Raw genomic sequence first — 16,357 nt, forward strand, 5'->3', positions numbered from 1 at the left:
TAGTTCATAATTTTAAAGGGAATTTTATCTGTATAAAAATGTTTTATGCAGCTCGTGGTGGCGTTTTAACACCGCGGTGCGTTCAGATGCAACTTGTACACCACATCATTTTTATTAAAATACCCACCAAATAATTATTGTTTAATTTGTGTTAAAATATTCCAAAAATAATGACGACTTATTATTATTATTATTATTATTACTACTTCTATCTAATGTGTTTGTCAATGAGCAGCTTTTTAATAAGTCAACAAAGTTAAACAAAAAAAAAAAAAAAAGTAGTTTTGAGATTACAAAACTCCAGAATACAAAATAGTAAATGACGTGTTCTCACCCTGCAAACCTGCCTAAAAATGTTACATTTCTCAATATGTCCAAAATTACTAAGTGTTTGTGGAAGTATTTTTAACTCTTTCATCCGATTCGGTCACACTTGACTATTTTCCTTTACACACAGTCAAACAGGAGCACAATGCAATGTTAAATACTTTTATTGTAAGGCAACACATCTGATACAGCTACATCGGTAAATATATCCACCATCAACACAGCATAAAAATCATTTCCTCTTTGGATAATGCATCCTTTTGGTGACAGTATCCTGTTTGTGGTTGGTTAGCTGTTTTGATAGACGCGAATCAACGTTACAGAGCAAATTTGAAGCATTTCACAAAATTGTTTAACTGTTAGAAGGAGTATGGGACACACAGGACAATCTTTTGTCTTCTTAACACAAACATATCTGGATTCTTGAACTGTTTAATCAATTCAGACCTTATAATAAGTGTGCGCTCTCAGTAATGTTTCATAATTTTAAAGACACACGTAATAACGATGCATTTTCTTATACACAAAAGAGTCATTAAATTATCAAGAATAAAAGAACACATGTTTCATGTCCCATTCGCGTTTGGTCCTTATCGTATTGAAAACATTCAAATGTAGACTTTTTAAAAACAAAATTAAAAAGTCTACTCATTTTTCATTTTAAAAACAAAATGAGCTAACGTCCGCTGTAAAACCCAACAAATATACTTATCTGTTCCATGTTCACATTCAAAATTAATGATATGAGAAACATTGTTTGGACAAAGTGGAATCGCCGGCCACTCTAAACACAAGAAAACAGTAAGTTTGAATAAATGAGGCTTTGCGACATGAAACTTTGCGTTTGCAGTGGGAGCTGATTTTGAGCGTGTTCAAAATAATATCAGTTCACCAGACAGAAAGCAGCATTCTGCATGGAAAACAATGCAGCTGTAGGTTTTGTTGAGTAGTAGAAGACCAACATAGCGTGTATGTTGCTAATTCTGTCTAATTAAATCATTAATTCAAAGTGAGGCAGCACATGTTGGAAATAGGGGAATCCCTACGAATCAAACACCAGACTTGGAATAAAAAGCTGACTGAAGAGGTGAAAGTATATAAAGAGAAAAGGGAAAACTAGAGCCTGAAAAGTACGACACAGTACTGATTTTCCATGCACTACGTAGAAAATAAAGGAGCAAATGTCTGCCAAAAAACTCAGACATTTTTGAGATATAACAAGGACATTTCTCAACTAGAAAAGCCAAAAGTTTGCTAGAAAAAACACTCCAAAATCTTTAGATTGATTTATAAAAAACAAAAACAACACAAAACTGTATGAATTTCAAAAGTTGAACATTTTTGACTTTTCAAACTAGTTAATTTTCTACTTTTGTTTTGTTTGTTTTTTTGGCAGAAAATTACTTTTTTTTTTCTAGAAAAGGACACAGAGTTTTTTGGTAAATATTTACTCCTTTTTTCCAGCGACCCTAATATGCTGTGACATAAAAGACCTGGAAGAAAACAGAAAGATGTCATTTGAATGGATCAAAGAATTGCCAAAATGGCCAAAACTTTGGAAAACTCCAGAGTTCACATATATTGTACATTAAAAATGACAAGACCAAGATGTGAAGAAGTTTTTGGCAAGAAAACTAGCGCCTAAAAGTTACATTATTGAAAAAAATAAAATAAAATAGTGAGCAGGTTATAATTTGAAAAAGAACAAACTGACTGACTGTCCTAAAGTGAATTGGTCCAACATTTTGTTGAACAATAACGAGATTCTTCGTTTTGGATCTAAGTCCTCAAAGAATTAGTTTTGGTTACCATCCATTAAAGCACGGTGACTCAAATATCATGCTGTGGTCATGTTTCCTATTTTATGTCGTCAGACCTATTCATCAAATACCAGAGGTTACTGATCAGTTTAAAAACACGGAAAGAACCGAAGACGTCATGTTACTTTAGGCTAAGAGGAAAGAGAAAATCCCCTTAAGGCAGAAGTTTCAACAACATCCCAAACGCAGCAGTAAAGCAGCGGCGTTTTGGTCCCAAACTAACCAGATTATCGTTATGAAAATGCCAGCCCAGATTCTGGAGCTTAATCCAGATGAAAACATGTGGGCCGCCACTGAACGAGCTGCTGCAGAGGCAAAACGAACCCTGGAATGTGTCCGATCATGGTCACCCGTTCAGGACGAAGTCACTTCGACTCCAGTCGTTTTAAGAGACGGCGGTTATACAAATAAATATTAATACGAAACATTCGTCCAGATTCAGAGGAAAACTGAATCTTCAGAAAACGTTTTGCGTAGAAGGAAATATGTAAACATTTGTTAATTGTTTTTTTTAAACTTACTAATAATCCACTTTCTTTACTTTCTGTATAGAGATGTTATTATTTTCCTAAGGTTTTGATTCTGGATAGAACATGTAGCGTTCTCAATACATTTGTGTGTGTAAATATGAGCTGTTATAAGAATTCTGAACGAAATGTATTAAACACATGCTGTTAAAACTCTGAACACAACTGAGGCCTGTACTAAAAAGCAGGTTTGACATATCAGAGGTTTCTTTAAGAAGTCTGTTTTAATCAGCTATAACAATGCTGATATCACTTAGTGATTAATCTCTTTTTCTCTTGACACAAACAACAAATAAAAACAGATAAAAAAAAGTTAGAAATTTACTTCAGTCCTACAATGGAGTGTTTGGGGTTTGAACCGTACCGGTGGCGGTTTGTGGAGATTGCTGAAGACAGAAGGTGTAAATTCTTCGTTGAAGTTAATAATTTGGGTTTTAAGCCATTAAAATCTTACAGCGCCTACGTTCTGAGGCACAAATAATAATAAAACTTCCAGTCCCGCAGGAATGTGTATCACTGCGAGGTTTTGAGTTTGAAAGAGAAAAAGCACACCATGGCAGGGGTGTCCGAAGATTTAGTCACGAACTAAAATCATCAAAGCAAAAGTTCTTACAGGACAAAAAAAAAAGATAATCATTTTTAAAAACATTTAAATCACCAAAACTTTACAGCATTTTTTTTTTTATTTTTTACTACTTAACAAGATAAGCAAAAAAATTATTTAAATAAAGGGGTTGAATTTTTCAGAGGAAAGGAAACTTTAAATCATTGCACATCCAGAACTTAAAAAGGGTTTTTGCACGTTTTCATTATAAGAAAAGAATCCAGTTTGAACATTCTTCTGGATACTAAATTGACTAATTCTCAGTAACAAAAACAGAATTTAAGTCACTTACTTTAAACAAATAAGTTTATCCAACTAAATAAAAAATCAAAAAATCAAAACAGATTTTGGTGCCCAACAGTTGGTTTCAGAGTAAAAGTCAGAGGATGGATGTGGTCCGTTTTATGCCAGCTGTGCTTCCTTTCACCACCAAATGGTACAAACTGAACTTACAAAAATAAATTCGCTAAACGTGTTTTGTGTGTTTTTCTTTTTTACGTTAGCAGAATAGCTACAAATGGAAACGGTGCTGAAATTAGAGGAAGCAAAAATTATGATTATTAAAAGACAAATTCTTTGTGTGGGTGCTCAGAAGATTCTAATTTGTCTGTAATAATTTTGCACTAATTAAACATTTTTTAAAAAAAGCCTCCATTTGCATCAACCAGCTGAGATTGGAGCCCCAATCAGTCCAATCAGCCCACCGGTGCCGTACTTTGGACACCGCTGCAAATGGGTTGTGTATTTACTAAACGTCTGCAATTTCTTTTAAATATGTTTCAGAATTAAACAGTTTTACCATTTCAACAAAAATAAAATCAGAAAGTACAGCTGCTGCAATCATGAATCCACTTTACATAAAGTACAGAGTGGAGTTACTGCTACAAATTCATCAGTTGAAGTATTAATGGCGAAAAATCCCAGCTTTTTCATCGAGACGCGCCATTAAAATGGCCAACTTTGTATCAACATACTCCCACCATGTTAGGTCTATAACTGCATTAACTTATAACATGTACTTTGATGCTCTTTATATGTGATTTAATTTAAAATTAGACAAGAATCCTCTAATGCATAAATGAGGAATGCTCCAGCACATTAATGCGTTACTGTCCTTAAAAAGAAAACATTAGAATCACTATAATTCAGCCTAATCACTGTAACTCTACGTTTTATTTTTCCCTTTCTCTCACACACTGGGCAACGCTGCTCAGCAAGATCTAGATGGAGCCATCTGGGCAAATCGTGTATATAATGTAAGGTCGTAAACAGAAAGCAGCCAGTCGAAATGCAGAAAGCAAAAAGGCCAGGGTAAACTGAGGGGACAGAGTGAGAGATGCACCAATCCGATATTAATATCTGTATTGGTTCAGATATTGAAAAAAATTAAAGATCGGGCATCGGCGACAATGTGCCTAATCCATAACGGCAAATCTAATTAGTCTAATTCTATGCTTTGTGCTCTCAGCGATGTTACTTATTAATTTTACATTATATTTAAATTCCTAATTACACTTTCCGAATCACTTGATAGAAGGATTCTTGCCGTTTATTTTTACATGTCTAACCAAAGTAGTCAGCCTATTGTTTTTGTAGGTGTCAGTTCCTTTTTTCTTTATTTTACATTGGCTATTATAGTTCTAATCGCACTGACTGAATAAATTAAACTTGTGTTGTTTTTACATCTTTGCCCAAGCTTGTGAAGCTATTGGTGTATTTAAGTGTGCTGTACCGGTGCAGAGTTATCAAATAAATCTGTAATTCAGTGCATTTACGTCTTAAAAAGAAAAAAAAGAATCGTTTCCACAGCACACCTACATGTTAAAGTTGTCAAAGTCAAGCTAGCATAAATGAACTAATTCCTTCTCCCTCACTTTTTTTTCTCCAATTAATACTTTTTATTAACCTGTGAAATCCTCGGACCTCATTATCTCATTGTCATAGCATTGACAATTAGTCGCAAAGCACTGCGTCCCTTTTTCTTTAATATATATCAAGCATACATCACGGTGACAGTAAAACCAATGATAGTCATTGTAGGCGAGCAGCTGTTTTGTCCTCCAACACGTAGCAACGTGACGTCACGTTGCTACGTGTCTATATATCGATCATGACTTTAAAGAAATTTGACTTTGCAACTTCACTCCTCGCAATTGGGGCTCTTTCTCCAGGCATGTTTTTGATGAACGAAAACCATTATAACATGACGTGAAACTCCAAAACAAAATCTTTTTTACACGATAACAAAGTGAAATGGTGCATCTCAGAAAACCAGAGGAAAGAAGTACTGTTTTGTTTTTTTATTTTAATTTTCAAATGGCATTGACTAAAACTTGTTTCAGTATAAATTCCCTACTGTGGACAAAAGGTAAAATAAATAAATAAATAGTGCTGAACCCAAGTAAGGAGCAACCCAGCTTCGTGTTTCTTGATGAGCAGCTAATCCTGCTTGGCAGCACAGACCACAGCTGTGTTTCTGTTCATAAGGCTGTTTTTACACTTCAGAGATAAATATTTTAGTTTTTAACACTTTTTATATAGAAGCATCACAGATAGGTAACAATAAATTCACAGAGGTAAGTCGCTACGTTCCACTTTCTCAGTTTTACAGACTTTGATCTCGTACTAAACACTACCAATATATATCTGGTTAAATAAATAAGAGTTTTTTCAGTCATTTTTCTCCGTTATGCACATATTAATGGGGGAATTATTGTCGCTCTCGTAGAAGTCGTCATTCTTTGTGGCGGCCGGAGACGCTCCCTCGGTCTCAAAGTGTTTCCTCCTGTGGAGCCTGAGGCTCTGCGAGCGGCTGAAGCCCCGCCCACAGACGTCGCAACCGTACGGCCTCTCACCGGTGTGCAGCCTCACATGGTTTTTGAGGCTGGAAGCGCGCGTGAAGCTCTTGTCGCACTCAGGACAGTCGAACTTCTCCCCCAGGTGGATTTTTTCGTGTTCCCTCAGTCGGCCGGACTGGTTGAAGCTGCGGTCGCACACAGAGCAGTGGTACGGCTTCTCACCCGTGTGGGTGAGCCGGTGTCGGTTCATGGCGCCTGAGTGGGCGAAGCTCTTGCCGCAGTCCGGACAGGAATATGGCTTTTCTCCCGTGTGGACTTTAAAGTGACCTTTTAGCTGACCCTTCTGTGTGAACTGTTTCCCGCAGAGGGAGCACTGGTAGGGTTTCTCGCCCGAGTGAATGCGCATGTGGATCTGCAGCGCCGACATCTTGTGGCAGTCTCTTCCACAGAGCCCGCAGCAGTAGGAACTCTTTGAGTTGCTTCGACTTTGCTTTTTCTCAGGCGACGTTGGAAGACCGCGTTTTCCAACGACTTCGTCAGCATCCGGATTTTCTGTAGACAATTTGGATGGAAAGACTTTAAAACTGACATGTCGTAGGAGCACAAACAGGGTTTGTACACCTTACCTACAGTAAACTCCAGGCATTTTTAAGGTAAGTTTTCCTACTCTTCCAGTACCACACTTCAGAGACAAAAACAATACAAATGAACCAAAAAAAAATACTGTTTCAATTCACTATTGTATATGATATATTAAAGTAATTTATTACTGTATTCTGCTGCTGTCAAAAAACACAATTTCCCAATTGTGGTGTTTCCAATAAATAGGAAGCGCAATTAAAATCACACGTGTAAAAGTTTGCTCACGCGAGAAGTCGCTAGAAAGCACGCTGTGCCATCATCCTCCTTTCACTTCTTGTCGTCTTCTTCGTGTTTTCCTCCAGTAGTGACATTCCGTATTTGATCACGTGCGATGCGAAAAAGTGTCAACGTTGCAGTTTTGGGAAATACACTAATCGTTATGCGGCCGAAAAACCACCTCATCCTAGTGCAAAAACAGTTTTCCGAATAACGTGATTTTTGCTTTTCTAATTGCCATGTTTCTGATGAGCACATTTATTTTTCAAAAATCCAATTAGAGCAATTATATGGTCAATGGAAGCACCGGTATAATAAACAACATTTTAAATTATGAAATGTCTCTCTCACACACCTAGCTGGTACAAGAACGAAATTTTAATTTAACAGAAAGTACCCCAATTTCAATAACGTTTAACGTATAGAATATAAGGCAACCTTTATGTCAATTAGGCTTAAGTCGTTGATCCATTAGGAATAATAAATAGTACATACACTACATTGAAACAATCCAAACATATTGTTTTAAGATAAGTTACCTTCCTGCACAGTGCACCAATCAATCAGACAGTGATCAATATCCATTTGATCCCTAATTGGCTCTGACCTCTTAACAGATCAAATACAGGCAAATCTGATGTGCTTAGCTAAATGTGCCCATGTTGAATCTTTGGAATCAGCCGTTTAAAACTGAATTTCCATAATATGCCAGAAATGAAAAAAGAACCATCTTGTATAGATCTGCAGTTTTTGAAAAAAAAAAAAAAAAAATTAAAAAGAAGAAAAAAACAATGTCCAAGAGGGCTAAGTCACATGATGGTCATTATCTGTGTTGAGACCCATGGAAGCCAAACTCTAATTTAAATATTATTTATATTTGAGTTTCGCTTGTATTCAATGTGGTCAATGTCACTGATCTAATCCCTGCTCCAATACTTTTACAAAAATTCAAAGCACTAAACAGAAACAACTTTTCAAGCAGAAGAAATACTTTATTGAGTAACCTCACTAATCAAACGTCGATTTATTGTAGTGTCTCTCAATACAAGTTAGGAGTCATTTAAATTATAATCTAAAAAAATGAAAGTTAATAAATGGAATATACATTCACTGCACTGTATTGTATTGTACAACATAATTATAAATTAGGCACAAAGACGAACAAGATTGAACAATTCCTTACATCAGGGGAAATATTTGACCATTTAGCCAGAAGGCTCAGGCAAAAAAGGCCAAAGATGTTTCCAATGTTTCCAAACAAATATCTGGCAGATTACTTTCTTGTCCAGCTTGACCAGTCTATCTTTAAGGATATTACAAACAATTGCATTGTTGAGTCTGCGTTGGGTCATATTAGCACATAGCCTTGTCTTTAGTGCACTAAAATTCCCTGCAGCTTCACATGAAGACACTGGCACCAACAACACAAGTCTGAGGAGGGTCGCAACTGCCTCTCCAATTGTGCTACAGAGGTGTTTGGAGAACTGTGAAGGGAAGGACCTTGTGTTTTGCTCAGGATAAGGTGTGGAGTAATCATCTATGTCTTTAGTCAGGAGTGCACTCTCCAATTATAGCCAAGTCTTGATGCTGTCCTGTTCAAAATGCTCCTCAAACTGAACCTCTAGCATCCGAAACTTTAAACACCTCTATCCACTGCTTTGCCAAAAAGGCGTCTTCAATCTTGTTTTTCAATGGAGTCAAAGGAATCAAGACAGTCAACCAATGTTGTTGCTTTCTCATAGAGTGCAAGGTAGCGCCCGTCATTTATCTTTTCTGAAGAGACGACTGTAGCCTACATACCAGACAGTCTAAGATTTTTCTGAAGTGAAATATTAAGGCATTCAAACCCTCCAACAACAGCCTACGCAGGTGTGAGGCCCTACGTAGTCTTTCCTTTGCTGAAATTCTCAAAGAAGCCACTGGTATCCATCTTCTTCCGCTTTGTCAGGTCACAGAGGCCCAGACTTCCCTCTCCCCAGCCACTTGGCAGTTGCAGCATTTTTTGCCATGTCCTCCAACTTGCAGACTACCCACTCATACTGTCCTGACACATCCCACTGAACAAGACACTTTCTTGTTCAGTGCCATAAACATCCTGGGTTCCATAAAACTATCACTGAAAACTGATCGTTTGCAATGCCTTGAATTATTGCATTGGCCAGGACACTTAGAAGTTCATTCTGTGCTTTGAGGCTTGTGTACATAATGGTCTGTAAACCTCTTTAACAAAATGGGGTAATCCTAATCAGTATGAGAGAAGTTGATACAAACAGCCACTTTTATGAGTGGGGTTACTAAAGGCTTGTCCCCATCTTGCCTCGTCTAAGAGAACTAACAAATTTTTGCAAGCAATGCCTTGTCACCTCCTGGCTTTCTGAATGCTGCACTAATGAAAGTAGCATCTGGTTTTCATCGCAGTACGGACTGATTTGAAAATCCTTTGCCACAACAAAAACACAAAACTCCTCTCAATGTTGGACTGTAATGTAACCAAGGAAAACCATCACACCATTTCTCTTGGAAGGACAATGACTTTCCACTAGCAAGTGTTTGTGGACTTGCTAGTGGAAAGCAAGTCCACAAATTTACTTTCCAAACTGTTAAGGCTTTGTACAGTCACTAGGGTCTGAACTTTAACATCCCGTACTTGTGCTGGCAACAGGGCCATCCTGTCCTGCTGTGCCCCTGTCTCTGGCGTCGGCTCTTTAGGGCTCCGTCCCTGCCACCACTCTCCCTGGCTCTGAACAGTCTGTCTCCTAGAATAAAAGTTATTTTTCATAACTCACAACAACCCAAACATAGTTCAACCCAACAGTGGGTACGGTCATTGCTTAAGTGAAGTTCATCCAACTTACACAAAACCAAAAAAAGCATGACGATAGACAACAAAGCCACTTCCTAAAAGGAGTTTTATCACAGACGCTATTCGTGCCTGAAATAGCATCTCAATGCTAAACATGATGTAGCACCACAGACGTCCCAACATTAAAGTCAGCCCACATTTTGAAAGAAGGATTTTTTTAAAGAAGTTCCATGAATGATTACGGAGTCCTGAAACACTGGAAAGCTGATTGGCTAGAACTGCACTAAGTACCAATTTGATGGTTGAAGAACTTAAATAACAGATGAAAAATAAATTTCAGGGGTTTTAATTGAAAATCTTGCTTATTTTAGTCTTTGACTCAATTGCAATTGATTCATCGCATTTTAATTAATCCATGGTTTTACAGATAAAACCATGGATTACCGTCCTTAGAAAGAAAGTTGGACTTGGCATGGCAGACCCCAGAGATAAACTGGAGATCAGCCTGATTTGTGCATCTCTAGCTTTATTTGTGTGACAAAGTGCTCCGTTAGGGTTGGTGTCTCCTTACCGTTTACTGACCCCTCCTCTTCATCTTTTACTGTAATCCTAATCTCTTTGTTGCTTTGCTGATGCAGCTCTTCATTTTCTTCCGGAGTCTCACAATTCTCCCCATCTGATGCATGGTCTGGAGTTTCCTCTATCAATGTAAGGACACCACCCGTATGAACATTACATAATATCATTAAGTTAAATTTACATTTAAAGGGGCAGTATTAGGTATTTTTCAGACACATAATGCCACTTTATAGCACAACCAAGTAGCAACGTTACCTTCAGTTGTAATAAGAATGCTGCATGTATAGAAATTTGACGTTGTAATTTAACGGCTTGAAACTGGGGCTTGGTTCCCTAAAGAAATTCCTGCTCTTTCTGAAACTCCACCTCCAGGAAGTCATCACAACGTTGCTCCTCTACTAACCCTTTAACAACATTTTTACCAGCTTTGATTTGGGAAATAGCTTGTACAATGAGCTCAGCAGATGCTCAGTTCCACCAGGTGTTTGCTAATTGCTGCTGGCTAGTCTGAAGGAGCTGAGCGGGGGAGTGGCACGAGAGGGCTGCTCTGTGAGGCAGAAGCTGAGAAGCTTGGAAACTGCTGCTCAGAGGAGGAGCTTCGTCCTTCAAGGCGGCTCTAGGTCCACTAGGCGTTTGGCACAGCTTAATGGTTGCCACGGGAGATTAAGGGATTTCTCAAACATGCATGAAAGAATCAAAGCAACACTCCAGGTATATTTTGATGAGGTAATAACATTATAACATGATGGAAAGCTCAAAAAAGTGCATTTTACATAATACTGTCGCTTTAATTCAGCAAATATTGAGAAGGATATTGAGAATACTTTGAAGTACCATATAAAGGTTCCTCCTCTTCTTCCTGTTTCACTATAACGTTCACATGGGGAGTGGAAACGTGGTTCTCTGAAGGGTTTTCCATTGTCCTTGGGGTAACCGCTGGCTGAGGCGATGTGACACAGTCAGGACGCTCTGAGGAAGTAGGCTCAGCAGGATTTGGGGAGGTCTCACTTTCAGGTACCTTAAAATACAGTTTCATAAAAAAAATAAATAACTGAGCAAACTAAAGAAACAAGTTTCAAAATGCTGTGTCCTGTTACTACCTCACAGATGATGGAGTTAGCCTGGCCCTCCAGGTACGACTCATCTGCCGATGCTCGACTCACTCCCAAGACGACATCAGGGACGGACTCGCTCTTGCTTGACGTACACGACCGCCGGTGGTTTCTCAGAGTTCCCGCTAACGAGAAGTGCCGTCCGCAGTCACCGCAGGTGTATGGTTTCTCTCCTGTGTGGATCCTGGTGTGCCTCCGGAGCTCCCCAGGAGCGACAAACGACTTGTCGCACTGAGAGCAGCTATATGGCTTCTCTCCCGTGTGAGTCCTCATGTGCGTGGTGAGCGTCCACTGCTGTGCGAAGGTCTTGCCGCAGTCGTTGCAGTGGTAGGGGGTGATACCGGTGTGGAGGCGCTCGTGCCTCACCAGTGTTCCAGACAAGGCGAACCGTTTGTCACAGAATGAGCACTGGAAGGGCCTTTCTCCAGTGTGAGTCCGCTGGTGGTCCCTCAGCTCGGCCGCCGAGTTGCAGCTCTTCTCGCAGTCCGAGCATGGGAACTTCTTCCTCGTGAAGCCCGCGACTACCTCGCAGTGCATCGCCTCCAGGTGCGTCTTCAAGTGCCAGTGCCGAGAAAAGCTCTTCAGGCAGATGGAGCAGTGGTAGGGCCTCTCGCCCGTGTGAGTCCGCCGGTGGAGCCGCAGCTCCCCTTGACTGGCAAACCTCTTGGCGCAGAAAGTGCACGGGAACGGCTTTTCGCCCGTGTGGACCCTTTCGTGGATCATGAGGAGCCCTTTCTCTGGAAATCTCTTTTCGCACATGGAGCAAGGGAAGGGCCTCTCTCCCGAGTGAGTGCGCAGATGTCGCTGAAGCTTAGAGGCGTAAGGAAAGTCTTTCCCACAAACCGAGCAGCTGTGGAGGGATGCTAGCTTTTCACTCTCGCTCTGAATCAATTTCTTGGAGGGAGTCTCTGCAGGTACGACGCCTGCGATGGGATTTACTCCTGTGTGAACACAAGTTAAGGAAAAGTACAATATTCAGTGACATTCAGTGGATCCCAGAGTGTTTTTTTGCATCAACTATTCCACACAATTTTCATGACATACAAATGAGAAAATGTAATATTTTTACATTTTCAATTGTGAGTACACAGATGCATCGGCCTAAATTTGGGAGAGCGGCGATTGGCTAATACTTACCTGTGAAACCGATCTTGTCTAACTCCTATCTTGTGCTAAAAATCAGCTACTGTTACCTTTAGTTCTGTGGTGAGAGACGGCTGACTGACACACCCACCCGCCAGATCATGTCTGCACCTGCACGATTAGCAATAGTCACCCCACTGTGACTATTGCTAGTGGAGTGTCGCCAATTTAGCAACTTTGTTGCTGTACTTAATAAGCTTTCAGTAAATAAATTAAAATTGGTATCGGTCAAATTTGGAATCGCTAGGTCAGGCCAGAAAACTACAATCGATGCGCCTGTATTTTCAAAAAAAAAAAAAAGTTGAGTCATGTTTTGTTAATAGCCAGTTTTATTTGTTCTACCAACGTTGCATGCTGATTTCTACCACTCAGGGTGTTTCAAATAAAATTTTTTAAAAAGAACAAAAAACCACAAATATAATTTTTTTTTACAGCCAATTAAACTTTAAAATCTTTATTTACTTACTGACTTCGGAGAACTCCACTTCTTCCCCGTCTGAGTTGATTAGACCACCTACTTCTTGCTCGTCTTCGTCAACAAGGCCCACCGCCGGTCCAAAGTGGTCAGAGTTCTCTGAACCCATCGCTCAAATATATGATCTAAAAAAAGAGAAATCCATGTTTGACTGTAACAATATGGGCAAATTGCTCATTGTGAAGGTGAAGAATTTTTGTGTCAATACTGTCAAAGTACAACTAGGTATAAGTTTCAAAGTCAGGTGCCAGTAAAATGACATTTATAAGACGAAGATTTAACTGTTTACTGCCTTATCAAATAAAATCACAGATTTTTGTATATGTGAATCAGTAGAGGCTGGGTTAGGTAAAAAATATCCTCACTTCCTCAAGTGTATTTTATCATATATAATGATGATGATGTGAGGATTTTGGTTATTAGTGCATTGCAGACCAAGCATCAAAACAACAGAAACTGAGACAACAAAATGGTTTTCCACATTTTTCAACAACGGCTTACTGGTGCAGAGTTATGAAATAAATTAGTAATTGTTTTTCTGTACCGGTCAATACTAAACCTCACATATCGGTATTCTGTCAAAAGTGAAGTGTGTCATCAGGATGGCTACTAACAGCACACTTCCAAAAAAATCTAACTTTTATCAAAATAAAATAAAGCTACAGGAAGAAAAACATTGAAAGAGAACTGAGAAATCTAACAAATGTAGGATGAGCCATGAAGAAAACCATTACAAGACTGCAAAAGATTTGAAAGTGCAGAAACACGGATGGATTTAGTTCGGCAGTCTGCAACCTGCCAATCTGCAGCCGCAAGTGGCTCCGGTGGCGCAAGTTCATCTTGTAACCCGAGGGTTGCTGGTTCGAACCCCTGACCATCTGTCTCAGTTATTGGGCAAGACAGGTCGTCTACCTTTCCAGTTGGTGGTCAGACAAGCATTTCAACATTTAAAATGATAAAGAACAAATTAATGTCTTTAAAAAATAATACCAAATGCAGGTTTTAGCAGTTTTTCCATAAGTAATTCAATTAAATGCTAACAAAAGAATGACATTTAAAGTACAAGTGATATTATTTTATATGTGTTATTTTACCATAAATGTCAACATCACATACAGAAAATGTATCTGTCTTTTTTTGTAGAGGTTTTCTGTTTTTTTTTTTTTTCATTTAAAACATGAAAAATAGAAATAAATTTTTTTTTTTTAAATAAATGATACATTTTCGGTAAACTGATTTTTTCAAAAAGTATAGATAAACTGTATTTCTTTTTTTTTGTTCAAAAAGTCAGGTTGCATATGAAATCACCAGCATTCCATGTCGAGGATTGGAAATTGATGTTTTCCATCTAAACTGATTGAGTTGGGATTATTATTAAGAAGAATGGACAAAAGTTTTAAAGCTTGTTGACACATACCTCCAAATAAGCATCATTGCAATTGGAGTTGAGGGCATTATGACAAATTATAGACTTAGGGCATGGAGGTTACATTTAAAGGCAAGCCACACTTTTAAGATGTATCTTTGTTTAAAATAAATAAATAAATAAATAAAATAAATTAATTAAAAAATAATGTATCATTTTCCTTTCAACTTCACAAATCCTACTGAAACATATTGAAGTTTGTGACTGTTAAGGTACAAAAGGTTAACAAGTTAAAGGCTTAGTGAGGCACTGTTGTTGTCCCCACCCTGGAGGACATCCACGGTCCTGCTCAAGGACAGACAGACAGACAGACAGACAGGCAGCAGGTGTTGCGGATGGAAGACAGACTCCAAACGACACGCGCAACCTTCCTCGCGCCACAAATCTGACGGAAAGGTGTCGCCTGTGTTTTCTGGGACTTTTGATAATTCAACGTGAAGAGAGCAGCCGGCCCAGTAGCATTAGCTCCAGGCTGCTAATTCTGCACATCTGCTGCTTCATATCTACAGTTTTCAATCAATTAAATGACTAACCTGTTAGAGGACAGGACTCTCTGCTGGAATGGGGGGTAAATACACCACCCTCACCAGACCTAGTGAGCTGAGCAGACAGCAATTGACCTGGAAATGACTTGTTTTAATCGCGACAGCCGCGGTCACCACCAAGCTGGTCAGCGACCACCTCCTCCGCCTCCTCTGGGGGGGGGAGGACCGCTGATAGCCAGCTATCGGAGACATGGGTGGCGTTTCACGGCATCATTTATCTTAACAAGCAGCTGATAATGACCCACATTTTGACAAAAAAAATCAAGCGACATTAATCATCACAGCCCGCTAGAAATTCACCAGATTTCTACAAGACCCCCCCTCTCAGCTGGGGACAACACTCGCTAACTCGACTAGCTAACGACAGACAATGGACATGTTGACCAACCTCTGCATGGATTGTTCCTCTGGTTAAAGGAGCCGCTTCGAAATAGTTAATGGCGGCAATAAGCGCGTTAACGCGTCAGCTCCGTGCTCAGGGTGCTACAACGGCGCGTCAAATGATTGTAAACAAACAAATGAGTCACGTTAGAAACACGACCGATGACAACACTTTCAGCTCGAGTTGGTGCTACAGACCCTCGGCACTTCCGGTTATCATAATAAAAGCCCCCGAACAGCGCAACAGTGCGTTTATTCCTAAAGCTCTGCAGCGGATGGCAGGCAAATGTGGCCAAGTCAATGGAGCAAATGAAAAGACTGCTTGATAATGTTTGTTTTAAAAGTCTCTCTGGCTTCATTTATAAAACGTTTATTTTTCTCAAATCTATCAAAAAAAAGTTCTTTTAAATAACTGCCATGCTAACTGCACACCATACAGAGAGAAATAAGAGAAACACATTTGCATTCTCAGAATCAAAATTTTGACAAATTAAAATTCAATGATTGTATTTATTGTATTTTAATGCAGTATTTTTGACGCGTGCTGATGTTTCTCTTTGATTATGAGCATCACAATTGAGGTTGGAAGGCCTCTTTGCCATCACCCTAATCTTTAGGTCAATATAGAAGAATGACTTTACATCTAAATCTGCCAGAGGTATGAATAATATCAGTCATAACTATTACTAAAATAAATATTATATCTATAAATACTGTATTCATGACTTTTTAAGGCCTAAAAATAAGAATGGTCTGTACTTGTATAGCACTTTATCTAGTCCAGAGGACTCCAAGGCGCTTTACACTACATTCAGTTATTCGCCCATTCATCCATTGCAAACTTCTTTGCAGGACCATCTGCCCTGGGGCAGTCTGACACCTTCCACATCTAAAAAAAAAAAAAAAAGCTTTATGTATTAGTTTAAAATTTGTAAAACAGGACTAAAGCATTAAAAAGG

The 16,357-nt window shown here is 39.0% G+C and overlaps 1 protein-coding gene across 3 annotated transcripts; it reads right to left on the reverse strand.

Annotated features, from left to right (window-relative positions):
• Window positions 1–475: 475 nt before the first annotated feature.
• Window positions 476–16,310, reverse strand: LOC114144346 (zinc finger protein 2 homolog). 3 transcript variants are annotated; one of them, XM_028017066.1, is made up of 6 exons: window positions 15,406–16,310; window positions 13,038–13,171; window positions 11,417–12,369; window positions 11,151–11,334; window positions 10,309–10,437; window positions 476–6,628 (listed from the first exon to the last, which is right to left on the reverse strand). In XM_028017066.1, exons 2-6 carry the CDS (start codon window positions 13,153–13,155, stop codon window positions 5,949–5,951), a joined length of 2,064 nt encoding a protein of 687 aa, XP_027872867.1. In that variant the 5' UTR covers window positions 13,156–13,171; window positions 15,406–16,310; the 3' UTR covers window positions 476–5,948. The 3 variants fall into 3 exon arrangements, with proteins under 3 accessions (XP_027872867.1, XP_027872869.1, XP_027872868.1); XM_028017068.1 differs by lacking the exon at window positions 15,406–16,310 and adding an exon at window positions 15,093–15,399; XM_028017067.1 differs by lacking the exon at window positions 15,406–16,310 and adding an exon at window positions 15,006–15,399.
• Window positions 16,311–16,357: the final 47 nt, after the last annotated feature.

The sequence above is a fragment of the Xiphophorus couchianus genome, chromosome 5, assembly GCF_001444195.1.
Source record: "Xiphophorus couchianus chromosome 5, X_couchianus-1.0, whole genome shotgun sequence".
NCBI classification, from domain to species: Eukaryota; Metazoa; Chordata; class Actinopteri; order Cyprinodontiformes; family Poeciliidae; genus Xiphophorus; species Xiphophorus couchianus.

Excerpts from the sequence above, each read along its gene's own strand:
- LOC114144346 (XM_028017066.1), bottom strand. The coding sequence starts at position 13,155 with ATGGGTTCAGAGAACTCTGACCACTTTGGACCGGCGGTGGGCCTTGTT. Across the intron at positions 10,438-11,150 it reads AGAGGAGGAACCTTTATATG|AGGAAACTCCAGACCATGCA; the intron begins GTACTTCAAAGT and ends TTACATTGATAG. Across the intron at positions 6,629-10,308 it reads AGAGGAGGGGTCAGTAAACG|AAAATCCGGATGCTGACGAA; the intron begins GTAAGGAGACAC and ends AATTGTCTACAG.